We start from the raw sequence: 11974 nt of genomic DNA on the forward strand, positions 1-11974 counted from the left end.
CCACTCCATATAGGAGAACAACACATATCATAATAACTTCCTTAAAAAAATTATTTTTATAATATAATTACCATATTTATAAACATAATAATAATAATGCTAGTCATAAAAAAAATTTGTTAAATCTCATCTTTAATTACATTATTTGATTTTGAAAACAGAGGCAATAAATTATCATCAGAAGTCAGTTAACAAAGAAAATCAGAATCTAATCAGTTATTTTTAAAGTTGAATATTATAAATGATAAAAATTAAAGAAAATTACAAATGATTTAACACAAAACTAACTCCATTATTAAACTAAATACTTTTTAATTGTTTTTTTCATAGTCTACATCGTTAATAAATTTATATATAATTCTCATTTAATCTAATAATGTTTCTTTTACGAACACTATAGTATGTATTTAAAACATTTGACTATACAACATCCTTTCTTCAATACAGTGAACTCCTATATAAGATATATACTCCCATAAACTGTATATATCGTTAGCACAGAAAAAGGGAAATTATGTATGCTCATTATAACTTCACTTGATTTCATGATTTGTTAAAAAGCTCATGAACCTTGGTTTGTATTAATGCCACTTTTCTGCCTATTGAATACAATAACTGCTTGAAATTAGCAATTTCATGTACTACAGCCTGTTAATTTATGCTGAAACTTGTCAGGAAGGTCCTCATGAATTGGAAAGACTCAATGGTCTCACAAAATTTTGTCACTATACTTGAACCAGCATCAGAACATTCACTAGGTAGCTGTCCTCAAACATATCAGCCTGCTGACTCTCCAGAGGTAACAATTGCACCATCAAACTATATAAATTCCCAGAAACACCCAAATATTAACTAAACATTGAAAAAACAAAGTTTATAATAGATGGGACTAGAAAAAATCTGTTAGTCTGGGTTACAGTTATGCCCAAGTCCAGCCAAATCAATGCAATTTACTTCCTGTATATTGCATTGATTTGGCTAGACTTGGGAAAAAAATCTGTTTTTCCAGGATTCATTAAAACAAGATTCTATAAGGTTCTCTAAAGTATTTAACACAATTATGCAGTGAGTGAAAGCCTATTTGACTAATGCTAGAGAGTGCCAGCTTGTAGTTGTGTAATATCATTGGAGTGAGCCAGAATAAAGGAAAAATGATATCTCAGTTTGCAATATATATTTATGCATATATTTGTGTGAATTCTTTTTTGAATGTACTGAAATAGAACACTACAAATTTTATCATAAAATAAATAAGTGGCTTTTCAAGTCTTATATTTATCATAAAGTAATATTTAAAGTTTGTTTATTATAAATTTATAAATTGTCAGCTGGGGTGAATCTACATAGGGACTAATAGGGCTTAAGCCCTGGGCCCCCAAGTGTCAAGGGCCAACAAAAATTGAATTATCATCATAAATTTTTAATACTTTTTCATTAACAATGTGCACTTATTGTATAGTAAAAAATAGTTAATAGGTTAGGTTAGGTTAGGTTTAATAAAAATGGGGCCCCACTGGACTTCAATAAGCCATTGGCCCCGAAAAACCTAAATCCTCCTGTGATTGTCAGTAATGTATTACAAAAGAAAAGTGCAAAGCTATTAAAATATGCTTTAATTGGGCTCATCAGCTGCAAGTGATATCTTCAAAGTGTTGTAAGTTATTAGCATTGACTTAAAGATTTTTTTTTCCAGGTTCTTTTTCACCCTTAATAGATCAATTATTAAAACTAATTGTATTTTTGTGAACTTTATACTCAATTGTAATTTGTCATTATTAATTATATATTAGTAAAATGGTTCCATATAAAACTGTTTTAGTTTGATGAACTTACCTTGTATTCTGTAAAAATAAACTTTTGTTTAAAAAGGATAAACTTTTGTTTAAAAAGGTATATATATATATATACCTTTTTAAATATATTTTAATTGATCTCCCAAATTTCTAAATAAACTTTTGTATACAGTGTGGGCCTGGTAATAAATGCATATACGTGTATTCTACACCCTAAAAATTAAAGTTGTCCCAATAAACATAAACCATAAAATCCATAGAAAAAGAATTATAGCCTATTTGGGCTGCAATTTGAAAAAATTATAAATCTATAAATTCTCACTGTCATCCATCTGCCTGTCTGTCTGCTCTTCCTTAATCTTGAGAACAGAGATAGATGAAAGTCATGGAAAGCTTAGGGACAGGAGGCCCTGATTAACTATATATGAACTTCCGATGCAAACTGGAAGTCACATTATTTTAATTCAAAAATTTCTCCCTGAAAGGAGTTAGATAGATAACTAGCACAACTCTATCACTAGCAGGTAAAGTATGATGCACAGAGGCAAGACGCTATTAATTTGAGGTGGAGAGCATATATTTTAAATTAAATAAATTAAAAATATGATTAAAAATTTCAGCTTGTCACAAATCATTGTGACAATGCCACAATAAATAATTGCTCGTTTATTTTCTTTTACTTCCTTACATCAGAGATGATGATTAAAGTGACTGCCCTTCTCAACATAGCAACTGTTGAAATGCTTGCTTCAGGCTGATATCTAATACCATTGTACACATTCTTGACCCATTCTTCTAGCTGAACTGGAGTGAACAGACAAAGGAATTCAAATTACACCAAAAATAAAAATCAAGGGATCTAACTAACCAACTGATTGGTTCATCTCTTCTTCTTCATCTTTGAGGAAATTTCCATTAAAGATACCCTCTTGCTACAATGCATATCTTTCCTATACACAGGAAATTTCTAATCAAAATACCTCTTGCTTCAATGCATATCTATTTTTAGCACAAAAACTAAAATATACTTTAACTCCTTTCCCATGAATTTTAAGATTTACATTTATTGAGACATTTAGTTTTTAGATGTAGAATACACCTATGCTTTTATTAAAAACAGTTACAATTCACCCCATATACAATTTTAGTATATGCAGAAATGCCGAAATTTATATTAACAATTGTTATTGATACATGATACTAGAGATTTTGTACACAATATTGTATCATGCCAGCTACAAATTACCTAAATGCTCTTTTCCATTCTTTGAAAAAAGTAATTATTCCCACATTCTTATAAATTTCTTTTTCTATGTTGACATCCAGATGTCATTATAATAAGCTATCTGGGACTACTTTACATCTTGAATTGTCATGAAACCAGAAGTGAGAAATTTTCTTTTGTAAAGCCCCAAATAAATTGCTACCCCATGTTTCAAGTAGGCCACAACATATCAGATCCGTACATAATCCACTGTCTACCGAATTTATTATCAGCATCATCATTAACTTGATGCAATCTTATACACATAGTGGCCATAAAGTCCGTATTTTCCAAAACACTAAAGCCTCGTAAAGCCGACTCAACGCGTTCATATTTGCCATTTGCCGAGCAAACATTTGGCCGATACCAAGTAGCGTGGATGTATTTACTCATAACTAATATTTGGCAATCACCATTTCCTACTCCTTGTTGTATTGTGCCAAATCAAAGGGAACGAATAGACAATTATACAGCAAATACCAAATGCATGGAGCTTAAGACACATCATCACACCATATTATTTTTACATGATGTAATAATGTATCCTACAAGCTTGCAACTATGTGGCTGTATGATAAATCCTTCAAACACTGTAAATTTTAGATTATAATGAAGAAATAATTAGTTCCTTCTATTTCATTTAATTTGATGAATATATTTGGGCCTACTGTAAATGACTAATCAAAAGATAAATTTTATTATTTATGCTTATAATCACTTGAATATTCATCAGAAACATATTTAATATCACTTGATTTATAAGAAGTAACTCCTTTTTTTAATGAAATCATTTATTTTGACAAATATTCAAGTCAAAATCTTAATGTATAATGTCGTTAATGTTTCATTTGCATAATTAAATATTTTATACACATTTATACATTCAGTGAATTCTTGTGAATTACTGAAAGACTTTTATGTAACTACATTTATTTATTTTTATTATTATCTGAGGTTTCAGGAATTNTATACACATTTATACATTCAGTGAATTCTTGTGAATTACTGAAAGACTTTTATGTAACTACATTTATTTATTTTTATTATTATCTGAGGTTTCAGGAATTGATTTTACTAAATCTCAACAACTATCTCAATGCTTTCCATCTTAGTAATTAATCTGAATAATCAAACTGATTGTAAACAAAAATGATATTTAACATAATAATAAAATTTTAAATAAACTGTTTGGCAGACAGCTGGCTGAGCGATTAAGGTATCAGCCTTCTGCTCTGGGGACCTGAGAACAAATCCAAATGAGTTGGAAAACATCAGATTAATTTTTGAGAATGATCCATTCCAGCTACATCTGGTCTTATTCCTCATATCTGGCTGCCCCATTGTATACTTGATTGAAAAGTCTGTGCCCACAATGCAGAAAGAGTCATTAATTTTAAAATATTATTTTATCTATTATTGCGATATCAATGTGTGACTAATATAAATAAAAAAAAAAAAACTTATTGTCATAAAATACAAATTGANTGACAACAACATTAAAATAATTTACAAAATCGAATCTATTAAACGGTCTTGCATTAAGTATTTTTCAACTTTTTATTCATAAAATAGTACCATTATTATGCTTTTTAAACTATTTCTAGTCATCAATGTTAAAAACTATTCTTTTAAAGCTATCTTCATTTGGCCAAGCTCACAACTAAGCTCACAAGGGATGATGACCACATTGTGAGAAAGATGACCAACATGTTCACATTAAATTGCCCAGGAAAATTTTTGAAGTTCTAACCTGGGCATGGTCATTAATCATCTGGCTATCCCACAAAATATTATTACAAAATGTGAGATGAATTTTTTTTTAAAATATTTTTATTAGTATTATTTGAATACTTGAATTTTGAATTAATCAAATTTTCTTAGTATCTTTCAATAATATGTGAGAGGTTATCTGAGGGCATACAAAATGAAGAAGAATCACTTTTAATCTGGTGCTCAAAGAGAGAAGATGAACTGAAGAAGTGTGTGGAATTGTCCAATATCCGAGTATATGAGTGAAGTTGTAGCTTCACGAGGGAAAACTCAATGTTTTCTCTGGTAAAAACAGTGAGGTGAGAAAACAGTGAGGTGAGCCCCAGCCAGGGATAGAGTGAGGTGAATTCCAGAGAGAGATTGAGAGCAAGTCTGAGGATAGCGATAGGAGTGGTTCAAAGGAAAAGTGGATAAAGGAAAAAGGTTCCTAGTATTGAGGTGACAGATAGGATCATAGCTTTGTAAGATTTGTTGTACTTAGTTTAATTGATTGATATTGTCGAGTTCCAAGGGGAATAGTTCATAAGTTATAGTAAGTAAATTGCATTATTTTTGTCGTGTTTTTCGAATTGTTTCTTTTCCTTGAATAAATTGTTTTTGATTCTTACTAATTTGTACATAATGAATAATTGAGTTAACATTAAATATTTGAGTTTCTTACTGATCCATGTACATAGTTATTTCCAGAGCACGCATACGCCAAGGCCTGGCGTACTAACCGCTAACCCGCATAAAGTACCCGTTAGGTCAGTGGTTCTCAATCTTTCTTGTTAATGTACCCCATTAGCCCATTAGTTGTTTCTCAAGTACCCCTTATACCTTTGTATGTAAATTTTATAATTACTACGTTAGATGTATACAGCCCTTATAACCAAGCGCCATAAAACAACTCTAACTAACTATAACTAAAACTGGATTACTTATTTTATGTAAATAATAAGAAATTTAATCAGGTACTACACTTCTATATAAAATAGTAGACAGTTGTAATCATTACCCATTTCAGTACAAATCTGCCTCAAAAGTCTAGTATTTAACGCACTGTATTTTACAAAGTTAACTATATTTGTTAGTGCCTTAAATAGAGATTATAATTGTATACTGACCTTGAAATGGCTGCGAATTTATAACGTACAGAACAATACAAGAATCTTTCAATTTTTGTAACAAATGTAACATCTAAATTTGCTAAATATTAAGTAATGTGCACATGCAGTGACACATTGCATGGTGGGGGTACGATCCAGGCCTCGTTATTCCTAATACCAGTAGTCCAGTAAAAACATAAAAAGCCCCTATCTCATTGAGCATAAATCGAAGGGGTACATTTAACTTTCATTATAAAATGGCATATGTTAATCAATTTGCTGTAAATTGTTATGCCATTTTATAATGAAAGCTAGATATACCCCTTCGATTTACACTCGATTTACATGTACCCCCGGTTGAGAACCACTGCGTTAGGTTAACGGTCGTAAAGTTCAGCGATAGTCCCGAACGCCTTACTGGCACATAGTTCCGTGTCATATAAAAATCAAATAGTACTTTACAATAACACTCAAAATAATTGTATGCATTTGGCTTGGAGCAGGTGGAAAATGCTCATTAAATCTACATGCTGCTTCTCTTGCATTTTGTCTCATTCCTGCGTATAGAATAACCACTTCACAGCACTGTTTATGAGTATAAAGCATTGCTGCTGAACTCTATCATCTACTCAAACAGCATCATATTGGCTCTTAAAAAAACATTGGCATTATGTCTTGCAATATGATTAATCAAGACTGCTTTTGTAATTTGCATCTTGGTCTGTTTGAAAAATTTACATATTGTTGCTGAATTACTATGCAATTTCAACATGTCCCTTTTGTTGAATCATTTATTTTATTTTACTGAATGCATTAATTTATTATTGTAGTTTTTTAAATGAATTAATATTTTGCCTCTGGATAGTTAATTACATAGCTATTTTTTCAGCACTGGAACAAACACGTATCATATGCATACACTTGTGCAATGCTGGAAAGATGTTTAAGTGAACACCCAGTATATTTTACTTTTTATTTCCTAAGTTTTTTTCATAAACAATGTATCATTTAAAAAGTAAATTATTTCCATGCTTGCCAAAAATCTAATGGCCAAAAAATGTTTTTAATGTATGGTATTAAAACCTAATTTCTCTGCTAAAAATGTAAAAAAAAAAACGGTAAGGTTTGTACTTTGTAAATTGTTTCCTTTCAGCTTGTAATGATACTTTGAAACATCTTTCATGTATTTAATTATCTTGTATAATCTAAATTTTAATATTTTAGCTTTTAAATTTTCTTACCAGCCATGATAAATCCACTATTTTCCCTGAGGCATCTTGACACCAGAGTGAATCATCAGGTATAAATGGCATCTCCAAATTGGTGTCATCCTGTCTTTTCACCTGAAATAAAAGTTTAATTTTAGAAAAATTATAAAAACATATAAAATGTAAAATGACTATTATCTAGATAAACAATTTATTATAAAAATACTTTTATGCTAAAATAATATTTTTCATATTTACAACTTTTTCTTAAAGATCAACTAATGTGGGGAGGTCCAAAATCTGCCTACCAAGTTTATTCCAACTGAATGACAAGATATACAAATCTTACTCAAATATTGTTCAAATTAGCATTTTACACTATTTATATAATAATGTGTTTAATATGTTTCTTCTCAACTTCAATCTTGATCTTCTGCAATCTTATCCCAAAATTTCTCACCACCATTTGAAGAGTATTTCCCAGACAAGCAAAGATTTCCATATTCCTCCAAATCTTCGTGCCAGTTCTATACATTATATTCTGGAGATATCATATGAAAAGAAGTTGTAATGATTTAGAGTTGAATATACAGACCTGTCTATTATTCTCTTCCACAGTGCTTTCTGAAATGCAAAGATCATTGATGGTCTGCAGGCCAGATCCAGCGTGTTACTCAGTTTCTTATGCAGAATCTCTTTAGTAACTATATGTAACTTGTAGTATAAACAAAAGGTTTTATTCGTATCTAAAATGTACGACTGTTACAAATTCAAATGCAGCGAGAAACAGTGCTGCCAGTCCAAGAAACTAACTACTATGGGGAGAAGTACTGCCACACTGTGACACTACTATATAACTGCCATCAGATATGACTAACATCAATAAATCAATGAAACTCAAAGTCCATGAATTTGGAAGTAATACAAACTGACATACAAGACCTAACAATTTATTTCATCAATAATGAGATTTTAGTTATGTAATGTAACTTATAATCTTTATGTAATATACTGGTTTTATTCACAAAAAATTAAATTTTGAGAAAACCAATGTTCTTATTAAAAATAACAAACTATTTATATTTTAAAATTATTTTATTTTACACTCATTGGGAAAAAATATATACTAAATTTTAAATATTACAATTTCAGTCTTCTTCTCATTCCTAAGACAACTATTGAAGACTTACAAAATTCTGGTCTTCCAATAATCAGCTTATTAATTTCTCACCCTTAACCATTCTAAAGTTGACATCACTGATTTAAATTTCATAAACAACCCCAATTCCTGTAGTAATCACCAATATTCTAATAATTGCCAAAGACTATTGGTTCCTTTGACTTTTTTACTCCTATGGGCACGGTCTACTGCTCTGATAATATTCCAAAGTAACTCATTCAGAGCTGCACTTGTATTAAACAGGACAGTATTTCAAAAATGCAAAAACAAGTAATTTTCATGTAGGTATAGTAGGGATTACTCCCATATCCAAACTAATGTGAGTGGTAGCAATCTAAATATTAGAAAAATCTGGATACAGGAATGTGATAATTTTTAAATAAGACTCTAACATACATGTCTATTATATTTATTTTGTGTTACACACTTATTTTCGACAATTACAATTTTATTTACAATTTATTTTGAAAGTATTGTGTTAAAGCTGTTTGTTTTATTCTTCTTGATTTCTGACAAGCTACAACATCATTTTCTGATAATGAAATAACTTTAGCCATGGTCTAACATTTATACTAGATTATTTTTCTGTTTCGACATCATTATGTTCAGAGCCGTGCGGTAGATTTCCTCAGTATGATGCAAGTCTTCAAAATGCCACTTATGCCACACCTTAAATGATGCTTATGACGCCCCATTACGGTGCCGCCTGATGCGGCCGCATCTCTGTATCATAGCACGGTACGGCCCTGATTATGTTATTTGTATAACCAGGGTCTCCAAAAGGAGAGGACTCAAAATGGAGGCTAGAGATGCATTCAGCATCTGCATCCCCAGCCAGTGCTGTATGTACTTGACAATGATTATCCCATGTTTAAGTATATCTGAAAGAGGAGATTGAACTGGAGACTCATCTAGTGTAACTGGCACAATTCTTTCCTTCCAAAATTTTTTAAAAGTTATTTAAAATATTAACAGAGGAAATATACAAAACTATGGTAAAATTTACATGAAATTATTAATAATGTTAATTTTACCATAGTCTGTATAGTTAATCTATTACGTTTTAGATGTACCAAACTGATTTTTAAATTTTAAATTGCATTTGAGAAATTAAGTATTTGAAATAGTTAAAAAAGAAGTTCTTTATGTGTTCCACTTCAATAATATAGGACCTGAAGATTCAGAACAATGATCAAAAAGTTAGTACATATTCCATCAATAAACTACATACTGGAGTTTATTTTTTTATGGTTCTGTAGTTTATTTTGTTGCATTAACATAAAATAACTTTAAATTGTAATTGTATAACTGAACTTATAAATTAATATTTCATATTATTTTTTAATTTATTTTCATATATGTAGATTAGATATAATTCAAACAACAAGAATCTGCATCAAATTATAACTTGACAAAAATTAGAATGAAGAATTAATTATTTATATATACAATAAGCAAAAAGAACAATATTCTAAATGTAAAAGATAAGAATTTTATAAATAAATCATGAAAATAAATTATTTATGGATAGTAAGAGAGAGGTTAATAATTTGAAATTATTATAAGTGAGAGAGAAAAGTTTGATATTAAATTATAATATTGATAAATTCTGAATGATGTAATCTAATATTTGAATTTTAAATTTTAAAAAGATATAAATATATGCTATAAAAAATTCAGGAATGTAGACTTAAATTGCTTGAAAACAGTAACTTAGTCAGGCACAGTTAAAGGTTCAAATGAGAGAATGAAAATCAAAATTTTAGAAGATTAAACAAAAATTATGCGTATCAAACTGCAATTGTNTGACAGCTAATTTAAATTGTATTTGATACAAAATTAAATTTTCCTGTTTGAAGATTCAACGAACATTCCATTATGCTCTAATTTCCAGATGAAGACCTTTCATTAATTAATGAATTATTTATGAATACAGTATATGAAAACTTTATGTTTTGAGGTTGGTGGAGATTTTACTATTAGGTATCCAGTTTGATGTTGAATAATTCTTAATGAGTTTATGTAAATTAATGTGTATTAAGCCAACAAGGTATACCTTTAACAGTGCTGGTCAGTTGTGAGTGATAACTTAATAGTAGTTAAAGTTTTCCTTTTGTTGGGTTCATCCTCTCTAAATGGTTAAGATTATTTGCATCTGTCAAGCTTTACAATTATTTACAAAATATAATAATATCATTACTACTTGTGATAATTGAACATTGGCATTAGACTGGCAAGTAACTAAAAGTAATTAAAAAAAATATCTTGAAAAATCTTTAGTCTTCTTATTTATTTGGAGCTATGGTGCTTTCTTTAGACTATTTGCATTAAATTTTCCTCATCCTGCAGACACTAATAGGGCATTTTATCCTTTTTTTTTCTTTTCACACAGTTGAATAAGGGATAGTCAGTCAAAAAGATAGAAACTAATGTATCCAGATCAAGACATCCATAAAAACTTTATTAATTTTCATTCTGAATCACTTTTTATTTTAAAATATTCTATTTATCAACATACTGATAATTTTTAAATGTTTTATTGCCATCATGACTATACTATCATTAATTAATCATTCTTACTTTTCAAACTTGATTGAAAAAATATAACCTGTATGCTAAAATTTTTAAAGGATATTAAAAAGTTTTTAATACATTCAATTAAAACAACAAGATATCTGATAGTTAGTTTGATTTTAAATTAATTCCAGTGGAAGATGTATCATTTGTTGTTACAGATCAGAATTTAAGTAGAATAATCAAAAAGACAAATGTTTTCTACTAAATTTTTCTTTGTTTATTCAATTTAAATTTATTTTTGGAATGAAAAATGCTTGGAAAACTTCAGTGCTTTAATGCTATGTGCTAACCAAGAGATCAAACACACTGACTCCTCAATCCTCACAATGAGCATGTGGCCCAAAAATGCTAATGTGTTGAACTGACCAAACCTCATACTATTGTAACATTAATGTGATTTGAACAGTGTATTATATAGAATTAACACAATATATAATACAATAAAATTACTGTTCTTTATTTCAATACTTGTTTCCATATAAGTTGAAGAGGAATGAAGAAATATAAATTTAAAAGTAGGATAGGTGTGACTTTTCAGTTGATTTTAAATTAACTGATTATATTGTAAAGTAAATAAGTACTGTAAATGGCATTGCACTTATCCACAGAATAGCATTTTAATTCACCTATTACTGAAACTAATTTAAACAAAGACAGAACACCATAATTTTAGCAATTATCAATTTGTACTTAATTTAATCCATATTATTTAAATACTGTTGTCAACATTAATTATTAAACTATATTATTATTAAATTAATAATAATTATTAATACTAGCTACCTATTAATTATAGAGAATTGATTTTGAAATTAAATTATGTTAATATCATTGGCATCTTTTAATAGAACAAGCAATCTATAAGTTTTATAATTTTGTGTTTAGTGTAAGGTGACTAGATTTTAACATTGATGAAGCGGGACGAAATTGATGGATAGAGTGGTTGTCTTGTCGGAAAAAATTGTTCTAGAGCAACAAAATTTTATCATCAATGAACACAAAAGTTGTATTGTATTATACTTTTTTTTTAATTTCAACATATGTAAAATTTACAAATATAATAAATATATATACTATTATAAATCTTTAAAAAC

The 11974-nt window shown here is 29.0% G+C and overlaps 1 protein-coding gene across 6 annotated transcripts in view; it reads right to left on the bottom strand.

The window, feature by feature from the left end:
* The window catches only part of LOC111618191 (ecdysone-induced protein 74EF-like), a 103161-nt gene that overhangs the window by 59085 nt on the left and 32102 nt on the right, over nt 1–11974 (bottom strand). For all 6 annotated transcript variants that reach the window (XM_023359666.1, XM_023359667.1, XM_023359668.1 and 3 more), the window contains one exon: nt 7157–7258. In XM_023359666.1, the coding sequence (XP_023215434.1) occupies nt 7157–7258 (102 nt within the window). The remainder of the gene's footprint in view (nt 1–7156; nt 7259–11974) is intronic.

The sequence above is a fragment of the Centruroides sculpturatus genome, unplaced genomic scaffold, assembly GCF_000671375.1.
Source record: "Centruroides sculpturatus isolate CEXI.00-Female unplaced genomic scaffold, Cexi_2.0 scaffold257, whole genome shotgun sequence".
NCBI classification, from domain to species: domain Eukaryota; kingdom Metazoa; phylum Arthropoda; class Arachnida; order Scorpiones; family Buthidae; genus Centruroides; species Centruroides sculpturatus.